The 23,600-nt window shown below is 37.4% G+C and overlaps 1 protein-coding gene across 2 annotated transcripts in view; it reads left to right on the forward strand.

Moving 5' to 3' along the window:
* The window catches only part of LOC105217226 (mucin-5AC), a 34,830-nt gene extending 12,484 nt beyond the window's left edge, over positions 1-22,346 (forward strand). For both annotated transcript variants that reach the window (XM_054230231.1, XM_054230236.1), the window contains exons 3-4: positions 16,711-19,260; positions 19,327-22,346. In XM_054230231.1, the coding sequence (XP_054086206.1) occupies positions 16,738-19,260; positions 19,327-21,519 (4,716 nt within the window). In that variant the 5' untranslated portion in view covers positions 16,711-16,737 and the 3' untranslated portion in view covers positions 21,520-22,346. The remainder of the gene's footprint in view (positions 1-16,710; positions 19,261-19,326) is intronic.
* The last annotated feature ends 1,254 nt before the right edge of the window (positions 22,347-23,600 follow it).

The following is a 23,600-nucleotide window of genomic DNA, read 5'->3' on the forward strand; positions in this document are numbered from 1 at the left end:
TCATATAAAACAAGCAGACCGCTCCGGCTTCCACGGGTTTAAACAAACATTTCAAAAGTTATAAGTTTTTACACACTTCTACTACATGTATGTACACTCTACCATATGTATGTACTTTCTCGTTTATTGCGTGGGTTCATTTTAAAGAGTAAAATGAGAAAAATTCGGACATGAAATTATATTTTATTTGCAGTGAGCTAAAATTTTTTAATACGACCTCTAGTCTTTGGTATCCGTATCCTTTCTCTCTGAATATGAAGGCGTTAGGAATGCTCAGAGTTCGACGCCCTAGTGCGAGCTTGTATATTTCTAATATTTTGTTCTTCAAGCCGCTGCACACGCTCCATACTCTTGATGGTCGAGTATGGAGCGTGTGCAGCGGCTTGAAGCGTACTTGGCAGGTTTTGAAATTTTGTTCAGCAAACAGTTGCGAGCGTTTGTTACTCGACTCTCTGGCAAGCGATTGCGATGAAAGACGATTTTCTGTTTCAGATTAAGATTCTCCATTACGGAGTCTTTTTGATAGCCTCACCTGGGAACTATTTCCAGAAAGTTGAGATTCTAGCAATAAATATAGCCTATGTTACTCGGGATGAATGTAGCTTTCTAATGGTGAAATAATTTTTGAAATCGGCTCATTTCATTGAATTTATTCAATACAAACATACATACAAATATTTCCTCTTTATAATGGTAGTATAGATAATTTTCTGTCCGAACAAAAATTAACTAATTTATAAATTTCATTTCATTTCTGTTAAGTTTCACACTTTTGAAATATGCTGAACATGTCACACACGCGACGCCATTTCACAGTTCATTGCAGAAAGCATGCCACGAACGCATACTCGTACACTCTCATAGATACATACTCACATACACATCATAATATCGCCGCATTTGCACGTTTGCACTCGCGTTGGAACACTCCTGAACATTCAAAACCACAAGCCACGAGGTGATTGACACGCTACAGGTCTGCGCTTCAAGCGCTTTAGTGTCTCCGCACTAAAAAGCGTGAATTATGAATTTGCATATTTTCATCTAAATATCCAGTAGCCGATGCAAATTGTAGTCATGTAGTGTCAACAATGTGTGTTGTAAATGTTATTGTTGTGGTAATTTCTTATGAGCGCCACGCACGTGCCGGGGTCAATTGCTGTGCGGTGATTTAAGTGCAAAAAACGTTTACCGAATATGTAAGCGCAGGAATGCAATGCGAAGAAAAGGGCGTAAATAACGGTAAATTAAATGAGTGATTTGCATTTCTATTGATGCTACCGGCTCATCAGCTGTTGACAACACGCTTACGAGCATTATGCGCGCCACCGCATTGCCATTGAGCGAATTTCACTTCACTTTCAGCTGTGAATATGTGAATAATACCAAACGGTATTGAATTCATGCGCCAAGCGCTTGCATGCCGTGTTTTGTATGCTCTTTTTGTTTCTTCTCGAAGTTGAATACGAAATTTTATTTTTTGTTGGTTTAACTTTTTTAACTCTTGCAGTGCAACGCAAACTTAGCGGTCACATTTTGCATGGCTGAGTGGTGTTGCTTTTCGCTTGAATGCAGAATGACTCATGTGACAAAAAAGCGTAGAAAGTAAAAGTTTTGTGCCTAAATCTTTAGTTTTGGTTGGTTTTCTACGGTTATGAGTCTCAAATTTGGGTAAAAAAAATTTGCAAGAAATTTCGCAGATGAAGTCATCAAAACAAATTGAAGACTCATCTTTGAGTAATTTTTTTTCTTATGAACATGGCAACATAACTGTAAAGTTCCTTTCACTTTGTCAATGACACATGCTTACAAAAACTTGTGAAAATATAAATTTATGTTTGCTTATGAAATTGTAACGAATTTTGACAAATATGTGTGGGCTGCCAGTGCGTATGAGTAACATACAGATTATTATAGTTTTTTATGTGGATGTATAGAAATCATGTGTCTATTACACACTCATATATTTATACAAAAAACTACTGAAATTAACACAATTTACGCAACATAATGAAAATTCCTATAAAAATTTCCTCACACATTCCTTTGTAAGTGCAAGTACGTACGTGTTCATATTTATTAATATTTCAATTTGAAAGTTCTTTTCACTCACATGCATTCTTGTTGTTTTTTTTTGGTCAGCACCCCATACATGTATGTGTGCTTAATCTGCTTTTACTTTTGTTGTTTGCTCACTCGAAAAATATTTAGGTCAATCGAATTGTTTGTAGTAACTGTTGGCCCGACAACGCCTTTTTCACGTCATAGAGTCAGCAACATCAATTAGCACCCCTTGGCTATGCTGTGTTCAATCAAAGTACACGAAAATCTTTAATTTTATAATTTGTGGAAGTTATTTGATTATTGCCGCTGGAGAGTATTGTATTCTATAATTTTATTTTTTTACATTTTTCTTTAATTACAACATTTACGAGCAAAAAAATTGTGCTTAATACATACTACTTATTTTTTTTTAAATATAAAAAAATTATGCATGAACAAATTTTAAAATAAAGAGAGCAGTTAATGTAATAAGGCGATAAGACTTATCTAAGTTCCTGAGGTGTGCCATGTACTACTACCAGAAACTGTTTCCACACCCTTAGAGTAAAATTTGATATATTTATCTATACTCCTCCTAAACGGTTGGGCCGATTTGAATAAAATTTTGTGTGTGTTTTCAGCTGTATTCGAAAGTGATTTGTAGTCACCATTTGGTAAAATTTAAATATTGCATTTAATTAATTTTAAATTTATAAATCTTTTTGATGTTTTATATTTGCCAAAAATAGATGGGGCTTTTGTTACTGTATAGAAACCGCCTAAAGGTATATACATATGGGAAATGTTTTATATTAGGATGTCGCTACTGACGGTGTACCAAATCTTCAATCTAATTATGCCATATATTAGGCCTAATGATTGAAACCGCAGCGAATTCGATTTCGTTACGTTAAAGATTTTCGATCGAAAATTTTCATGCAATCATTGATTCCGTCGATAAACTGCTTTACCGCAAAGTGAGAACGTAAAACTGTTTTATCGACTGTTATCGAATAATGCGACATGTTTGATAAATTAAATTGTCTGTGCTTTTGGCTTCGTTAAAAATTGTAAAACTGACCTTCTCATCGAGTGCACTTAAATTTACTTAATAGAAGGGACCACCCGCTGTTTTAGATATACGTTCTACGTTTTGGGGGGGGGGGGGGATAACTTTATATCCCTTTTAAACACTTAAAATTTTCTTAGTATTTTTTGTCTTTTGTATCTAAATACCAATTTAAAATATAATTTAGTCCTTCAGAAGTAATTGTTTACATAAAAACTTCCAAATGGTTTATTTCTTTTAATTTTCGCAACTCACTCATCAACGAATAGATGTAGACCAAAATTATTCATTTTGCGGATTCAATGATTTAGTAATTAGCGACATCTATTAGCCGCGGAAGGTAATTTTTCGAGTCGTTAAGTGAGTTCAATGTAAGCGTAAATTTTATTTTCGATACGGTTTCAATGATTTCGTCGTAAAATTTTCCCATCGTATCGAACTATTTTTCGATCGAAACGAATTCAATGATTAGCCCCATTAATTCCAGTTTGTCTCAACAAAAAAAAAATACTTTGTTTAATATTCTAATAGCTTGAAATATCATGCAGGACAACGTCTGTCGTTTTAAAATTCTTGTAAAGTCTGGCATATATCGGTATAAAAGCTTTTAAATTACAGATAGCAATTAAAATTAGTGAGATCATAAATGAAGCCAGATTTTGGACAGATATGATAAAATAAAATTGTAAAGACTTAAGACTTCTTTTTTCCAGCTTTAATATTTTAGGAAGCACGTTGTTGTTTATTATTTTATGATGGGATCTTCTTATCGTCAAATAAATCCATTTCAATTATATTTAGTAAATTTATTCAGAGAATTTTTCGGTAGAATATAATCATTAGTTACTTTTTTGTTGTTTATAAATCATCTCTCAATTTTTATTTGAATAAATTTAAGGAATTTCTCTCAAAAATTTCCTGAATAAAGAATAACTACAACAACATTCAACAAAGCATACACACATATCGCAAAAGTCCAAAAGCAGCAGCAAATCGTCAGCCAGAGTCAATCGGCTGTAATCCAGTAGTCTTACAAATTGGCCAATTTCAGGCGACTCTTCCACTTTGCCACAGCCATAAGTACCGCTGTCGATATTTTATGCATCGCTGCGCTGGCCTTTTCAGACAACCAAACTAGCATTTCGCTGAACTGGCATAGAACTAATGCTTATGGCAAGGCAATTTTGTGCTGCCTTTGGCGTGTGATTTGTATGTGTGTGTGTGTGTGTGCATAAATAAAAGTGCAGAGTAAAGAAATTGCTGTTAAACATGCAACGGCAACAACAGCAACGACACAAAATTGTGCAGTAACAACTATAACAGTGCGCTGCCAACATATGCCAATAGGACAACAACAACAATTGCAACAGCAGCAACAACAACAGCAATTGTTGAATTATAACTGTTGGCGTTGGCATTCAAACGAGTTTTATTAAATTGTGACCCAATTACCTACATACTCGTACTCATCAAGTAAGTTTGTGGCTTGAGTCTTTTGTTGTTGTGATTGCTGTTGTTGCTTTTTTACATGTGCGCCGTCGATTTGAGTTTTGTGAGTTCATAAGCAAACAACAACAACAAAAAAACAGGAACAAGTGCGGTTGGCTGGCACATGTTAACAAATGAAAATAACTCTGTTAATGGTACTAATCACAACAACAACAGCAGCAACAATAACGTTAACTAACGACAACAATGAACGATTTGAGAGTAACAAATAATGCAAACAAGACGACAACAACATTGTTAACACACACGCATACACATATAGCGAGGTATGCAAAGCACTTTGCTGCCTTTTTGTTGTTTGTTTTCTGTTGTACTTGTCTCTCGAGAACGTGTTGACAGTCGTTCAACATGCATATGTTCGGCTTGTACATGGCTTCACCTCAAGTGCCGTTAGTAAATTGTTAATGAAATTTCCATGCCGCTCGCTGTTTATACATACATATGTCTTTATGTTTGTATGTATAAATGTAAATATGTATGTCTGCGCACTGACTTTTACTGCTTGGTATTTGTAACATGTAGTCAAAGTGAGTTATTTTTTCATTTAGTTGTTGTTGTTGTTGCTGTGTACAAGCATTTTGTAGTCTAACATCTGTTGGCTTTTATATTGTTGGCCAGCAATGCAAAGCATTTGTGATTTTAATTTGCTGCAGACATGCGAACATATGTAACTGCGCGTACAACTGTCACTCGGCCGCTTTAGTTGAAATAAATTTGATTAACGGACAGTGTTTTGTGTGTTTTAGTTTTTCTTTTTTTTTTTCTTTTTTAGTGGACATTTTAGTTAAGATTGGCCGTACAAAAATGAAGAGCGGAAGTAAAAATTTAATGGAGTCTAACTAGATTGTTTAATTTTATATAATTTATTTTGACAACTGAATGTAGCGATTGATGGAATTTAAGCAAGTAAAACTATTCTTTAAGCTTCTTTCAATATCAGTTTCTAACAAATTCATTAGATTTGGTATTTAAATCCCTTCCAGATTCTTCTGATACTCATCTTCAATAATTAAAGTGTTAAGATTTATCAAGCCGATCTTCATTTCTTATAATAATGAAAAGAAAACACTAGAAGTTTCTTTTTGCAATTATCGACTGATTTTCAAACGCTTTAAAGGTAGGGGTACTAAATATCGAAGCCGATAAAGATATCAGAGCAGTGTCATATCAAATAAAATATATTTTATCTCAAATAATATTTTAGCTGCATCCAAACTTAACGCGATTGAACTGAACTCAACTCAAATTATATATTTTAATTCGGACAACAATCTGCAACATTTTCATCCATTGTATAAAATGGTAAAGTTTTCACTCAATTGATAGATTGAAGTTGTATTCTATGTTCCTCCACACTCAAACCTTCAAGTAATGCTCTTCTTTGCGCAGCTAATCAGCTAATAATTACATAATATGTCATGAAGAAGTAAGAAGTAAATGATAACCATTTTCTGATAGCTCTTTCATAACAAAATTATCATGTTAACCCTACTGCTGATATTGATCTAAAGTATCGAAAACCTCTACACATTTCTACGAAAAATCTACTTCAAAAATATATTTAATCCGAACATGCAGAGTCCCTCATATTGTTTTGACCTCCGTGGTATTAAAAAAAAAATTTAATCATGGAAGGGACGTAAAGGGTTTCTGTGATATTGATAAAGTAAGAAATTTGAATTAAAATATTTTTTTCGACGCTATTTTTGAACGTCAATATAGCGTATATGATATAACAAGATAAATGTTGAGGAAAGTTTTTGCTAATATATTAAATTAAGTTTATGTTTGAATATGTCAAAATTTTAGTTCAAAGATATTGACTCAGACCGACTTTCTGACAAAAAAAGTATATTTTTATAATTATAAATTTTGAAATATAAATAACATTTTTTTTACATAAATTATTCTAAAACGATTTACATACTGATTTATATAAGATCTAATACATACAGTGGAACTTCTATAACTCGAAGATCTAAATAACTTAACTTTTGAATTGGCAATAAAAGGCATATTTCTACAAATTCCATAAATTGAACCTTCGACCAGGGCATAATGCAAAATTTAAAATTTTACTACCGAGGCAGAATTTTAAAGGAGTTCCTCAATATAGTATGGAGGCGAACAACAAATATAATATTACGCTTATGGATTGCAGAAATCATGTAACAAAGGACGTCAGGACGTCACGAACCAAAATTAATTTATATTTTACAGCTTTTTGAAAAATTTTATGTTTCAATGAAAATGTTATAACTCGAAGTCTCTCGAGTTAGAGAAGAGATCCATTGTATCTCTTCCTACAACCTTATTTTTATGTATATATTACATATATTGTTTAATAGATATTACATAAATCAAGTATTTTAGTTCCAATTCGAATTTCCGAAATCATAAGAAAATCCAAAATATAAACATAACTGCTTTTTATGCTACTTTATTACAAAAACAATAGCAATGTGGTAATAACTGCTTTGATTGCTTTCGTTATAACTTTCGTGCTCGAGTTAATGTGAGAATGCGAGAAAGTGTAAGCAAACAAATCAACGCAAACACATACCTACATACTTGTATATACTTGTAGATATATGTATGTGTAAACACAATATTCCAAACAAATCGAAAACATAAAAAAATTAAAATAAACTTCAAATAAATATGAGAGAAAAAGCTTATGGCAAACTCACACACAAATTACCATTGAATACAAAGTAACTTTGTCAGAAAATCATAAAAAAAGTCTTTCGACTATACTTGCAGACACACACGAGTAAATGTAGTAGTAGTATGTATAGTATTTTCACGAGTTGAATACAAAAAAAAATTCGTGTAAGAATTACTTCGAGAGTGAAAGTATTTCCCTGTGTCAATGAAAAGCAAACAGAGTTGACGCATCGACGTGAATGAGTCTACAGTCAAAGCGCAATTAAAAGCTACACCCACACACACACACATACACACTTAAGCAGCTGAATGCCACCGTTATTTTCAACATATTACGGTAACTTTCAGCGTTATAATAAATCATTCACATGCGCATTAAAAGGCTATTCACACATCAATAAATCGCACTCTTCTATATGGTACGAGTATATTTCAGAGTAAATTGAAGATTTGTAATTTATATGTAAATTAATTAAAGACATTGTAGCGGCACTCTGCTGTTTCTGTTTCTTATATTTTCATTTTTATATTTAAAAAAAAATATTTCTTATTGTTGTTGTACATTGAATACTATGTATTTGTTTGTGTTCATGTTACTCATAATTTGTTTATGCTCACTTCTGTCATTTCGCTCGCTCTTTCATCTGCATTTCATGTGAAGGGTGTGTTTGTTTGTGGTTTTGTTGTTGTTGTTGTTTTGTATGCTCGTGTTTTGGAGAAAGTGAATGAGTCGGTGAGGTTAGTTTTATTAGTTATTTCTATTTTGACACAAGTTTTAATGTAAAAGTGGTTGCTAAATTAAGTTTTGAAGAGAGAAGAAAGTATTAAAGAAGGTGTATAAGCAAATATTCAAGAGAGCAAAATTATGGGTTTGAATAAACATATCGCTCATTTACTTGAATAGTATCATAACTCAAAACACGATTTTTGAGTTGAGTATGCAGAAATGTGCGCAATTTCATCGTCCATATTGTATAAAAATTTCATTCCGATGCGTAGGAAAATAAACCGTGATATAAGAATGTGCCGTTCGTAAACTTATTATGTTGCATAAGTTTTAACGACACTTCTCAGTTGTGCCAGAATTAGTTATAATTTTTTTTTACGAAATAACGACATATTTTGTGTTCCAACACATATTGCGAAAAGGTGAATTTGATTTTCTTTTCAGAAAGAACGACAAATTTTGTATTACAACGATATTGGTCAAAAATTAATTTTGTCATATTGCTTTTTTGAGCAAAAACGACACATTTGACTTATGACGGCGAAATTGATTTATTTTTTTCACAAATAACGATACAATTCAAAATGGGTCACATTTATGCCCAAGAAAAAGTATTAGTACACTCTATTTGGTCCATTTATGCTCAACGTTGTATTTAATATATTACACGCCACTAGATTTGTCAATAAACTGATGGCATTTTTCTATATTTGCTAATTAAGACACAATTAAAAACTTTAAATCGCTCTCCTGAAAAATCGGCTTTTTTGAGTTGTGACACTATTCAAGTAAATGAGCGATATGTGAATTTTTGTCACCATATTTAGAAGGAATGTCTTTGATGAGAGGGAGAGATAAATTAATTAACGACATAGAGATACGACATCATTTAGCAATTAGGTGGCAACACTATAATTGGTCAAACTAACAATAATTTGTAAACAGATATCGTTCAGGTCAGGAACCAGGTCTTGTTGTTGTTTCATCATATAACATTCAAGAACTGCTTTTGATAATGGCGCTGGTATGATATGTCTTTGTTAAATATTGATAAAAGTCTGTTCCGGTTACATAGACTCGGCTGTCGAGGAGCAAGCTTGAAACATACAACAATTTCGTAGGAGATTAAGAACACAGTATATAATTCGTAACCCTTTAACCTTCGTTTTATTAACAATAATCCCTCAAAAAGCCCTTGGTGAACAATTTATCAAGCTCACGCACGCAAAATTAGATTATCTACAGACACATTGGAAAGAAAAATATAAAAAAATTTAATATATTTACCAAGCACTCATTTGTGGCGCCACTTGGGCTATAGCGCACAAAGCGTGCCGGCAATCTTTCAACAAGAATTAATTTCTTCCAAGAGATACCCGTTCATGGACACCTATACGCCACATTGTTGCTTACATTACATTCGCCGGTGAAATAAATAATTGTGTGCTCAATTGCCGATTGATTGATTTTTATTGCTTTGCGGGCCAGTTGCCAACGGTGATTGTTGTTGTCAGTGTTGTTGTTGTTGGAATTGCGCGTGTTGTGGCAGTGCTCGTCACACATCATGCTACGGCATCATCAAAGCAACGCTGTGTAAATCGTTCGAACGCTCGCATTGCTGTTGTTATTGTCCGTGTTGCTGTTGTCCGGTCTAAAGCCGACTGCATGCGTCAAGTGCGTGAAAAAGAATTTCAAACGAAAGTGCGTTTTGTAGTCATCAACAAGTGACCACATTGTTGCAGCCTTGTTTGTAATAACGGTGCTTGTTGCTATTGCAATTGATGTTGTTTTTGTTGTTGTCTTGTGATCTTTGTTTTTTCATTGAGCCATTTGCAATGATTTTCACAGATGTCGCATAACCAAAGCATTGCTACATTTTTGCAGCAGTTGTTGTAGTTGGTTTTTTTCTGCCTGATTTTATAAGTCAGTTTGTGTATATACATATATATATATATATATATGTGTGTATGAATGTATGTATATAAACATGCATGAAAGCAACATTGTCTGTCTGCAAATAGCAATTGTCACTTTTAACGCTATTTGTTGTTTACTCTATGCTGTCTGCAATTGTTGTTGCAGTTGTTTTTGTTGCTGTTCCAGCTGACCATCATCACACAGCGCACTTGTTGATTGATGCTTTGCAGAAAAAAAATCTTTAAAAATAGAAATGTTGTTTGGTGTTAATAACAATACCAACAACAACCATAACAACAACAACAACGGCAGCAACAATAATAACAAACAACAAACACCAGGCGACTTGCTTGCAACACGTTGCGCCTCATTTCATTTCATTTTCTTTCATTTCGATTTCAATTTAAATGTTTCTCCACATTTTTGCCCGCTGCCACACTTCTTCGTGCTCACTTCGGCCGACGCGCAGCACCGTATCTTGTCACATTTCATCATCATTTTATTTCGTTTTCAAGTTGGAATGCTGGAACTTTCATTTATTTTGCGTTCAGCTTAGTGACAACTGCACAGCAAACGTGCACAAGCGTTAAAAATCATAAACAAATACACTACATACTCGTATAGCAACAACAACAACTATATATATATAAACACTTACAGTTAATAAATTGCATTTCGATGCGACATGTTTAATAAACAAGCTAAACATATTGACGTTAAGTATTAAGTTGTCTAATGGCTCTACATTACTTGCTCTCTGGCGTATTAGTCGCTTCTATTCGGTATTATCAACACCACATCAGGCTACAAATTATTCAAAAATTAATTATTTTCAATTAATTTTAAACTGATTAGATTTGATTTGGCGCCACTGTGCCTTATTGTGGTATAAGAGCGTAGAGACTTATATACTTATTTTCACTATTAAGTGGCTTTAAAATCCAAATTATAGCTTTACCATCGAATATCGATTGAAAATGAAAGTTCAGTTTAATAATAAAAAGAAGTACTTCCCCGTGGATAACTTGGGCTTAAGTGTCTTCCAGTGGTCTCTGTGATAACTCTACGACACTTGTCTTCTATGAAGTAGATCTATTTTATATCTTATTTGTGCAAATGCCCTCTACAACCGCTCTAATATTCTAGCTCGAAATTTTTTTCAATATTGTTGTTCCGTTATCTTTTTTTCATCTACAATGAACTAGTTTATTAAAAAATTTACATAAAAGCAAGTGTAGTATATATTTTTAATCTATTTGTTACCATATCATTAGAGAAAATGAAAGATCCTTAAGCCTTGTGAGAGCCACACAAAACTGTGCTTTTTGCAGCAATATTGAGTAGCTTCGAAGAAATTATTACTCACCTTGAGCTGTTTAAAAAGCACTGCTCACCTTGTCAGACTTCATCCGAAGCTTTAAAGATTTTTACTGCCAGATTATTCATGCGATTTTCAATATATATTCAGCCTTTGGGTGTAATTGCTGAATAAAGCGCTGAATTGACATTAAGGCAGTAGTCTGCTTTACAGGCTTCAAAAAATCGACTTTTTTTGTTTTGTTTTAAATCTCTTCCAAAACTATTCAAGAATATGTCTTTAAAATTCCAGAGGCCAATTCGACATGTTTTCGTAGCTAGAGCAGTTTTAGTGGCCGAGCGTCGAGCAGGTGCGAATGCTCAGACAAACCTTTAAAGCGCGTTTTCTCGAGTTTTCATTTTCACAAGTGTTAGAAAACGGTGCCGGCTGTAGCAAAAATAATATATGTATGTCCGATCGAAAAAAACCAAAGTGATCTAGTTTCAGTATTAAATTATCTTCTATTTGAACTAGACAAAAGTAGTTGAAGTTGGACAAAGGTATTATTTAAACTACCTGTTTTGCAACTTAAAGTCAATTTTTTTCTTAAAAAAGTGTTTTTTTTTCAAACTTCGAAAAAATTTTGAATTTTATAACTTTTTCGGTATTCGTTTAGTTCATAAAGAAAAGAAGCTTATAAAATTAAAAAAAAAAATTTGTTTCGACTGTGACAGATGCATCGCACGACCTCCATCACCGGCACCGATTTACAAGTGCAGACTCCAGGCGCTCCAGAAAAATACTTACAACTTTGGAATTTGGAAAAAATTCAATCTTTTTTAATAATAAATATTGTTTTTTAAGCCTTAAATATAGTACACCATCGTCTTAAAATTCCGTTTACCGCAATCATTTAAAAAAAATTGCTAAAAAAACTTTTTTTTCGGCTTCTAAAGCAGACTTAAAGATTGAGTAAATAGATTTCCCTTTTTCTATATTTAAAATGCAAGCTGTCATATAGATTAGAACACCATCTACGGCAGCCAGTGTCATGTGTCATCGCATGGCCATCTTCTTTCAATATTAAAATAGGCTATAAACAGTTCGTTACTTAATGCTAATTGTTGTTGTACCACAATATTCTAGTTTAATTGCCGGATTATGTGAATAACTCATACAAGTGATGTCACCACTTCCTGTACTACCTTTATTTTATTATACCAGTTTAATTAATTTACACCAGAAGTGTTGTGAAATTTTGTGAGATTCCTAACCAATTTTTCGCTAATCACAAATAGCTAAACCTTATAATTCTAATGAGTGCATGCTTATTAGCCGAGAGTTGGATTAATTTATGTTATCAAGAATAAAGTAATAGTAGTCAATAATCAATATACAGTCTTAAAATCTTAATACTTTTGAAAATGCAAGCAATGTAAATATTGGTCTACAACTTTGCTTCCGCCGTTTTCCAATAGATGTCTCTAGGGTCAAGCACTGGTCGATTAAATCGTTTTATATCGATCTTGGACATTTGTGTCAACATTAACCCAACAAAATATGTGTAGAGATCTGTTTGCATCCCAAACTTATTCTCAACTGAAAATGTCACTTTTTGAGTCGAATTCTCGACATTTACGGGAAATTTTGCTTTTCTTTTTTAATTCCGGGAAAAGTAGGGCTGAGGCTCATCGACATTTGTAACCATTTTTATACCAAAAAAAATTAAATTTACAAAAAAAAACGGCAGAAGCAAAGTTGCAGATCTAATATATTAAACGTAATGGTACGCCGATAACTCAAAAAGTGATAGTATGGGTATAGATTAGAGAAGTATATGGAAGAATATGCGTGACTGAATTTAATTTGTTTGACAACTATAATTACCTACGAACAGCTGTCAGGTGTTGAAGTAATATACAATCTTTCTTAAAATTTGCACATAATTGCTACTTTCGATTGATTTAACTACTGAACACAATGGTGAATGTAATTTTGAAAAGATAATTGATAAGTTTTTTGATAAAATTAAATTTAATATGTTAAAACCAGCGAGTTGGGGAAAATATTATTTATTATATAATTATAAAACTCATAGTTGTTTAATCATAAAATATTAGAAAGGTGTAAACAGCAATAACTCACACTGCTTTTGTGCGAAAGCTGAGTCATACGGGTATTTAAAATTTAATTAGGAATTTTTTTGGAACATTTTTTTTCTATTCTTCTTTCTATTATATTTCCCTCATTCCATCATTCTTCATATATGAAGAACTTCAACAGATCTTAGTTCGGAATTCTCATTAATAATGAACTATATTTACTTATAGCTCATACGTCGTCTTTCCATAGAAACTTACAAGTTTTTAATTAAACAATCTTCCTGCATAGTTCTAAACGCCATAACATATATTTCTGGCTTCACAGCAAACATTCTCATTTAACGCAAAACACCAACAAATGCACGCATGCCAGTACATGCTTCTACAAGAAACCGCTTTAAACCGGCAATTATGCCGCTTAAGGCCAGCGCAACTCGTTGCTCGCTGCACATGTTTAGCCGAGAAAATTGTAACAACCAGTTGCGTTGGCATACTAACTGACTATTTAACGCTACTGTGACTGGGATGGTGAGGCGACTACCAAATTTAGAGCAAGAAAATTACGCTGTAATATAGTCTAATGTAGTCAACTGGCAGCAATTGGCTAAATAAAGCCAAATCAATATGTATTGGTGTAAGTGTACAAGTGTGTGCTTGTGTGTGTGTAGGAGGCGTGTCTCAGCGACTTAGTAATAAAATAGTTTAATCGTTTGGTGTATTAATTGAAAGTGACATGACTGCAATGGCTAGTAGCACCATAAACGATTGAGAAAATTACGAAAATAAAATCAAAAGACTTAAGCAACGAACTCGCTGGGGTGGAAAATTAAAGAGTTACATGTATCGATGTATTAAGGATATTTATAAATACATAGATTCTATAGACTTTTTTAATAGATGTGCGTAGCTCAGAGAGAATTTATATTCACCTCAACAATTTATATTTCCATTTATTCCAGCACAATTCACCTCTCCCCATTTCCTCACTACTGTGTAATTAAAATTTAATTACACCTATTTCTTTGATATTTTACACATTACTGCTATTACTTATAATTACTTCCAACTACTTTCATATATAATCACACACACACAAGTAATGGCTCATTTGTAACTGCTGGCGCGATACAATCATTCAATTTCATTTTCTACTCGTCAATTGTGTGCACTGATTAAATCATCAATACAAAAGTAGCAATCAGCAATGATATCTCGCAGCGCCTTTCTGTTTAGCCACATGTTGGCACTTGTTGTTGCTCAACTTGTCTGCGGCGTATTTGCCTTATGCACGCCTTTCCGTGCTTGGCTTGTCAGGTATTGTGAGTTTTTTTTTTTTGCGCTGCATTTCTATTGTATTTCAAAACACATGTGCTGCAGCTGATGCTGTGTGCATGAAGCAAGCAAAAACAAAAACAAAAAAAAAATCAATCGGAAATAATATTAATGGTGAAAATATAATCAGAAGAAAATTTCCAAACGACTTCCACCTGTTGGTGCGCGCAGTAACAATAGTTGGCTGTCACTTTATAATGTTGGTGCAAATTTATGTGCGAATACTAGGGTGGGTCGTTAAGATGCGGGAAATTATTTTTATTTTTCCTGTATATCTGAAGCTATTAATATAAATTAGTGTTTGAAAAAGACTTTATAACAATGAAAGCAACTTACTGAATACTCGTAGTATCACAGCACCGCTAATTCCGCAGTTCTGCATTACTGAAACCAACCGATATGACAATTGTTGGCATTATTTCTGCTGTAGGTGCCTCAGTAATATCACAAAATATATAATAGACTTTCAAAGGTCATCGAGACTACCTTAAATTTAAAGAATATTGCAAAGATATTATATATACCGGCTCTAGGGGTGAGTAGTTGGAACTACGTGTCGTCTAATGTTGGTTCCAGTCAAAAAATGTAACGACTGGAGTTGTTAAATAAATGGATTTCATTGGAAATGCCAGGTCACTTTCCACTTGGTCCTTCCAATCGGAGTGGAGGTCGTCCTCTTCCGCTGCTTCCTCCAGCCGGTACTGCATCGAACCCTTTCAGAGCTGGAGTGTTTTCATCCATTCGTATGCGTAGCCGCTGCGGCTTAGCCTGCGTAGCCGCTGTCTTTTTACTCGCTGAACTATGTCAATGTCGTCGTATGAATCGTACAGCTCATCGTTCTATCGTCTGCGGTATTCGCAGTTGCCAATATTTAGAGAAACATAAATCTTGCGCAAAATGTCTCATCGTCTGTTGTCTCATCGGATCTACAGCGCCATAAATCACGACGAAAATAATGAGCGACTTGTAGAGTTTGATTTTGGTTCGTCGAGAGATGACTTTACATTTCAATTGCCTACTCAGTCCAAAGACCAGCACCTGTTGGCAAGAGTGATTCTGCGTTGGATTTCGAGGTGTTGTTAACTCTGGTTCCCAAATATTCGAAAGTATACGACTTCAAAGTTGTGACTGTCAAAAGTGACGTGGGAGCCAAGACGCGAGTGCGCTGACTGTCTTGTTATCATTCATTACCAGACCAATACGCTTCGCTTTCTTATCCAGTCTGGAAAGAGCAGAACAAACGGTACGGCTATTGCTTCCGATGATATCAATATCATCGACGTACGACAGCAGCTGTACACTCCTATAGAATAGTGTACCTTCTCTATTTAAAATAAATATAATTTAGCTCTGCAGCTCGTATTATTTTTTCCAGCAATAGATTTAAGAAGTCGCACCATAGTGAGTCACCCTGTCTGAAGCCTCGTTTGGTATCGAACGGCTCGGAGAGATCCTCTTCTATTCTTCTTCTAATTATTTTAACGAATTTACTCGCTTAACTAATTAAAAAAAAACACTTACAGCATTCGCAAATAAAACTTATATATACATATGCATACATATTGAAAGTCTATAAAGAAATGAAGAGATCACGTTGCAGCCATACAAACCAAAGCGGCAATTAAATTTAATCACCATTCGCGTGCGCTTCTTTTAACTTCATTCAACGGCCTCAGCGTGCCTTTACCTAACCGTTACCCACATAACGATATAAACACATAGCTTGACTTGACGGTGTTTTTCCAATTGCGCAAGTGGGTCGTTTATGTTCAACGCTAATTCATCATATTATGCAACAATGGTGGCATGTCGATTTAATTGTTGGTGAAAATATTTATTTGCATAATTGAATGACTTCCTTGGACGCAGACTTTCTTTATTTAATGTTTGTTGCTTTAACTGCTTTCACACGTGTACATATATATATACATAAATTTAATTCAATTAAAGCGGCATGTCAATCAACATTATTACTTTGGTATTATTTATGTACCTCTTAAAAATAGCATTTCATTTATTTATTTTCACTCTTTTCTTTCTTTTTTAGCGTGATCACTGCGGTTTTCCCCTCAAGATGTCTAATTACCATTTATGGCTGGCGCTAGTCATAGCGTTGGTCGCTATCGCTGGCTACACTGCAGCGGCACCGGAAATTCCCTCAGCCGACTTGCCGTTGGAGGCGCGAAATGGCGGCGATTCAGCAGAGGATGACGCACTTATTTCCACCAGCTATGTGTTACCCAATCAGATCTTCAACGATGGCAAGCCGTATTATGCAAGCAAAGATCCCATTTCCGGTCAATTGGATTTCAGCGCCAAGAAGCCAGCCGGTATTGAGACCGCGGCGAATGAGGTGTTTGATCCGAAAGAGAAGATTGTGATGAGCAGCAATGCACCGAATATACATGATTATCTCAATTTACCCGTGAAGTATTCATCGTCGAAATTCGTTTATCCATTGGTGTCGAGCTCTTATGCCAACCTCAAGTATCAGGGTAGCAATAAGAATTACATAACGAATAAGAAACCCACATCGGTGGTGGCGACGCCGGTAACACCAGCGCCAAGTCAAAACTATTACACCATACCGACCACGAAGTTAATGGCAGTGCCACCCACAGCGCCGGGCCTGCATAGCAGCAATGCGCCTACATCGACATCGTCAGCAACGACCACAACTACCACTACAACTACAACTAAAGGTACAACAACCACAACCACTATAACAACTTCGAAGAAGCCCACAACCAGCGCTACGACAGCCGGTAAACCAAGTAGCACTTCCACTTCGCCTGCCACCACAAGTCCGTCAACTACTACAACCACCACTACAGTGGCCCCGAGCTCACCGAAGTATACAACCTCCACGCGCAAACCGCTGCCAACACTGCCATCCATTAGCATTTCGCAAGCTTCAGATAGCAGCACGCGCAAGAAATTCATACCGACGAAGAAGTATACACCAACCACAACAACAACTGACAGCGCAACAGCTACAACACCCATGCGCTTCCCAGATCAAGCGCCTTTGAATAGCACCAGCACCACGGCGGCGAAACCAACAACAGTCAGCACTACTTCATATACTACACGTCCACCCATCAGCGCCGGTCCCTCTTCATCCATCACTCACTACGTGCCGAGCACTAAGCAACCCATTCTATTCACTGAGGGTCCCAATGGTCAACTGACTTCGGCGTTGCCCACACCAGTCGCTACAAATGTGCCGGAGCTCAATATCGCCGATGTCTACCAGACGCTCGGTCAGAAGAATAGTGAGCAAAAGATCGAGCAGAAACCATCCATGTCACTTGCGGACATCTTCAACAGTTTGGCTGATGAAGAATCAGCGGTGGCTTCGCAAAATCAAGGTAGTCAAGGCTTTGACGCACAAGGCAATTATATGCAACCCATTTCGCTATCGAAACCAGCACCGTTTGCTATGCAACAGCAGCAGCAACAGCAACAACAGCAATTTCAGCAACAGCAACAACAGCAGCAATATCAACCACAACAACAACAGCAGCAATATCAGCAACAACAACAGCAACAACAATATCAGCCACAACAACAACAGCAGCAATATCAGCCACAACAACAGCAACAACGTCCACCACAGCAGTCTACACATCCCACTTACCCAACACATCCTACATACCCCACCCAAGGCTCTACACCACTACCGGGTAGCAACAACGATCAGAAGGTGATATCGGGCAGTCAAGAGAACTACAGCGGCGAATATGTCTCATATCAGGTGCAAAAACCAAATGTACTGCAATACCGCCCGGCCCCAGGTGCAATCAATAACGTCGTCATCTCACCTGGTCAACATTCGGCCTCATTTGTTTTGGGTAGTCAGCAACAAGTTGGCACCGCTGCCTTCGGCTCTGTAGAAAAGGAACCATTATTCTCCAAGGAACCACCAGTACAATACGGTACAGTGATTAGCGAGGATATTAGCGCACTGAAACGTCCAGGCCAGGTGGCACCAGCACAAGCCGGCACATTCCCACCTGCACAGGGAGCTTCGAACTTCCACCAAAACGGTAACTTTGGCGGCGGTCCTGCTGGACCCACACCACCTTATGTGCAACGTCCACTGGATACCAAAGCACCTGCTACCGCTTATTCTGATGAACCACCAGCACCACCATCACCCTACCAGCAATTACCATTGATCGGCTCAAATATGCGCCAACGCAAACCACCAAAGCCACTCGCTTTGCCACAGACAGCACCGAATGGCAATTACCAACCATCAGGCCCCACACAAACACCTGCTGGCCAAGCCACAGCATCCACTGAGAACAACAGTGCACAAGACACGAAGGAGTTGCTCGTCTCTACGAACATACGTTTTCCCTCGAACGAAGAGCAGGCTAACGAAGAACACTCTGTGCCAGTAATTGCAGGACCACCCGCTGGACCACAAGTGAATGGACATGCACAGCCGCTGAGTCTACAACAACTGCAAAGTGGCAATAATGTTGTATTTCCAAAGCCTGGCGAAGATGGTACCAGCAATACCGGCAGTGGTGATATTCAGATTCAAAAGCATGAGGTACTCACTATGAATCAGCACAAACAGAAATTGGTGAGTTTTGCTCGTTAAATTACTCTGCTCATAAAAAATTAATAAATTCCATTAAAACATTTTCAGAGCTTCCCACCCACCCAGCAGGATCAAAATACACCATCCCTGCATATGGAACCACCACCACGCTTCCCAACAACCATTTCGAATGCCATACCTGAGCACACCGAAATTCACAAGCGTCCTCAAGCGCCGAGTCGCCCCTTAGGTCCTTCGTCTTCATTTGCTTACAGCGATTACACACGGAAACCAATTGTTGGCATTACACGCCCCAGCCCAGAACGTCACTTACCAAACATTTTGCCGCAATTCCGTCCCAACGCCAAAATCTCGACAGGACATCCACCCGCACAGAACTTCAATCAGGAGCCTGGTAATATACGTATTTCCGGCCAAACACTTAAACGACCAAACAGTTCGCCACAGTTTGCGCACCGTCGTCAACCACTTCTTCAACAACAACAACACCGTTATCCACTTAATCGAGCCGCTGACTTCGGTCCTGGTGCGCCACTCTCAACAGATGCTAATCGTCGCGTATACCGTTTGCCACCCTACGGCGGTCAAGGAGTACAGTATCTAGACCGCATGTATCCAAGACGCCCATTGCCTTCACCACAACGTGGCGTAGATAATTATGAAAGACATGCAGCCGCTACGAATTCCGAAGTTTATAAGACGATTATGGCACCAGAACGTTTGGCTGCTTTCGAAGAAGAAGACTTGGTCATCAACGATCCACCGCAACCAGTTGCTGCAGCACAAGAAGAACCAAATGTTGATAAGGCAAAACTTGAACCTGTTGTAACCTTACAAATGTTACAGTCTCAGAAGAAACCACTATCGCTACCTAACGATGACACCGGTTCCGGTGAAATTCAAGTCACTGCAACATCAGAACAAACAGACCCGCAACTTGAGACCGCTGAAACTCAAAATGGACTTTATGTTGTATATCCCTCCAGAGGCGATAAGTCGAAAGTGCAGGAAGGAGGTGATGTAAAAGATCAATTGCCTGCCATTGCTCATGTGGAACCACCTACCGGTAGCGACTATCAAAACACACCCTTCTCAGTGGTGCGCGATCAACCACAAGAGCCCATACTGAAGAACAAGAAGCCGCAATCGTTGCAACAACAAACAAAAACGCAAATGATCAAAGACAAATTCCCCTATCCAATCGAGAAGCCTGACCTCTCCTACTCGGAACTCAACACACCTGTACATGCCGCTGTCATCGGACCACGTATCATAAATGGAGCCTATGGCGTGGGCATGCCCGACACACCGATCGCTATTGCCTACAGCCCAACAGAGCCGTCGCCTTATCGTCGCGCTGGCGTCAGTGGACCACCACGATTTTCGAATGTTAATCTCGCCTCATCGGTGATCAGCGAAATCCGCACAGACACACAAACCGAAGAGGGTCTCAGCAATGATTATGATACGCGCGGACAGAATTTAGAAAAGAATTTCATGGCACCATTCTATCCCAGCGTGAGCCTTGGCAGTGCGACGAATGCACCATCCAACGGTTGGAATATTCTGCCATCGACAACGGAGCGTATCATCTACGAAAAGAATAACATCAATCGCGCCGATGTGGAAGAGACTGCACCCGTCGAGTTGACGGAAACGACAACACCAAAGTCATTCGAAATGGATAGCTTCCAACCAGAGCTGCAAGGTGGCTTCAAGCCCATCTATCCACCCGGTTATACGCTCGAGGAAGAACAACATGCGCAGCAAGAGCCCGAAGAAGTGTTTGTTGGTGAAAATGATAAGCCGTTAGCGTTGGCAAGCTACATGCGACCGGAGAGTCAGGAAATCGCTGACACAAAGGCCAGTGCAGCAACGAGCACATCATCAACCTCCACGACAACAACAACAACATCAACCACCAGCACTACACCAAAACCACAAACGAGCAGCAGTGCAAAGCCCAAGAACACAGCCACACCAGTGACATCCACCACCAGCGCTAGCGCCAGCGCCAGCAATGCGCCGACAAACCTCAACGTCTCGGCCGGAGTGGATACAACTAAGGCGCCCATTACAACAACCACACCCACGAAAAAGAAGAGCACATTCGAGACTAGCTTAGCTGCCCTACTTTTCGGCGACGATGAGGAGTTCGAAGACGCCAGCGAGGCCAGAAAACAACAGCCCCTATCGGCGACAGTGGAGACTAAGGCAGTGAGTGCTGGACCACGTGCCGGTGCGCCACGCATGGGTCCACGTAGTCTGAAGTTCAGTTAGATGAAGTGCGAAGAAATGCTATAAAGTGTCAGCGCAGCAACTCTGCAAGCGTTTCCAAACACATTCACCGCCCACACTCAGCCTTCAGCGGGCGTCAGGTGGGCGTGGTAAGCGTACGAAATTAGTTTTTAGCATAGTAATCCCGTTTCTTTGTTCTTGTTTTTGTTTGTGGAAATCTAGTTTAGTTTATTGCTTGCTGCAATAATTGAATTGCCCATTTGACAATTCACTTTAATAATGATTCCCGCATAATTACAATTACAATTACAAGCGCATACATACATACCAACATATCTAACTAATACATATATACTAGACAAAGGCAATTGCCGTAAGGCGAAAGCGAGAAAAGCAGTTATATTCATAAACGCTCAATTAGTGGGCGCGTCAATAGCATTTAGTGTGACTTTTGCGAGTCTGATTCGAAAATCGTTGAGCAAATGGTGGATGGCAAAGCAATTTCACCAATTCCATATTCTTATTGGACTCCCGAATCGTCGAGCTACATTTACTACTCATGAGCTACAATACATATGCGAGTATATGTATGTATTCTACACAGGCAGCAAATCGATCTAGAATGGTTGAAAATTAAAATAAATAATTAACTGACAATATTTAAAATAAAAAAATAAAAAAAACAAAAACAAATATATAAATATGTATACTAATTTACACATAAAAACGAATCAATGCTCAAAGACATTTAATATAATACTGATTAAGTAATTCCCGTTAAATTTATAGTGGAATTGAAATGAATAATTTTAGTTGTATTTATTTATAATTTATGTATAAAAGAAACAAAAACAAAAATGTGTATTCGATGTATTTAATGTATTTTATTTATTTTTATGAAGAAATAAAATTTAAACAAATAAATAAAAAGGGCTACATTCATTTTATAATCTCGTAACACTAACGGCTCAAAGGTACTAAAATATCCACAGCTGTTTGCAATGCTTTCAAATAAAAATCGTTTCATAACTCATTCTACAATTGTTATTCGTGTTATTGTTATTTTTATGCAATTTACTTTAGGTTGAATATGCTAGTGTTATAGTTGGGAAAAATACCTTTCATATGACACCAAAATCATCAAAATCGGTGAAGATTTACCGGAGTTATGAGCATTCAATGTGTTCTGTTGCGCCACACTGATGCTCTCCTCTGCTCTGCTCAGCTGGGCAGCGCAGCATAGCAAAGCTGTGATTTTTGCAAAGTTGCAAATTGTGGATTTCTACCAGGCGACCATAAATGTGCAGCAGGTGGATGCCGGAAAAATTTGCGTGGTACATGTAGATATGTATGCTGGCAAAAATATGCCCACATATATACATATATACATACATATGTATGCTACCGCCGGGTGAATATATGTATGCACCTGTATATATGGGTCAGCGGATGCACTTTGCGAAGAGGAAATGGACTCAACGGATATGCAGTAACCGGAACCGGAAATTCAATTGCCACCAACTCAAACCGGATGCCGAACACCGGATACAGGAAGCGGATATCGGTTTTTGACGGAAGTGGAAGTTTAACAGGAAATACAACCGCAAAGGGAAGTACTTAGGCTACCTAAGTACAGGAAACGGTCAGCTTCAGGAATTAACATAATCATTTCCTTTTTATGGCGCAACTTCCGTTCAATCCCAGCATCCGCTTCCCTTGCGAGACTTCCGTTTCCTGTATTCGACATCCGGTTCGAGTTGGTGTAGTATTCACTTCCGGTTCCGGTGACTTCATATCCTGTATGGTCATTTCCGCAACTGGAGATACATCCGTTGACCCATATATACATACAAGTGCATACATATGTATATACACCTACCGGCCACATATGTACGTACATATATTTCTGCCAGCATACATATCTACATGTACCACGCAAATTTTTCCAGCATCCACCTGCTGCACATTTCTGATCGCCTAGTAGAAATCGACAATTTGAAACTTTTCGAAAATCAGCAAAACTGTGCTGCGCTGCCCAACTGAGCAGAGCAGAGCATCAGTGTGGCGCACCAGAACACATTGAATGCTCATAACTCCGGTAAATCTCAACCGATTTTGATGAT

This window comes from Zeugodacus cucurbitae, chromosome 2, assembly GCF_028554725.1.
Source record: "Zeugodacus cucurbitae isolate PBARC_wt_2022May chromosome 2, idZeuCucr1.2, whole genome shotgun sequence".
NCBI lineage: Eukaryota > Metazoa > Arthropoda > Insecta > Diptera > Tephritidae > Zeugodacus > Zeugodacus cucurbitae.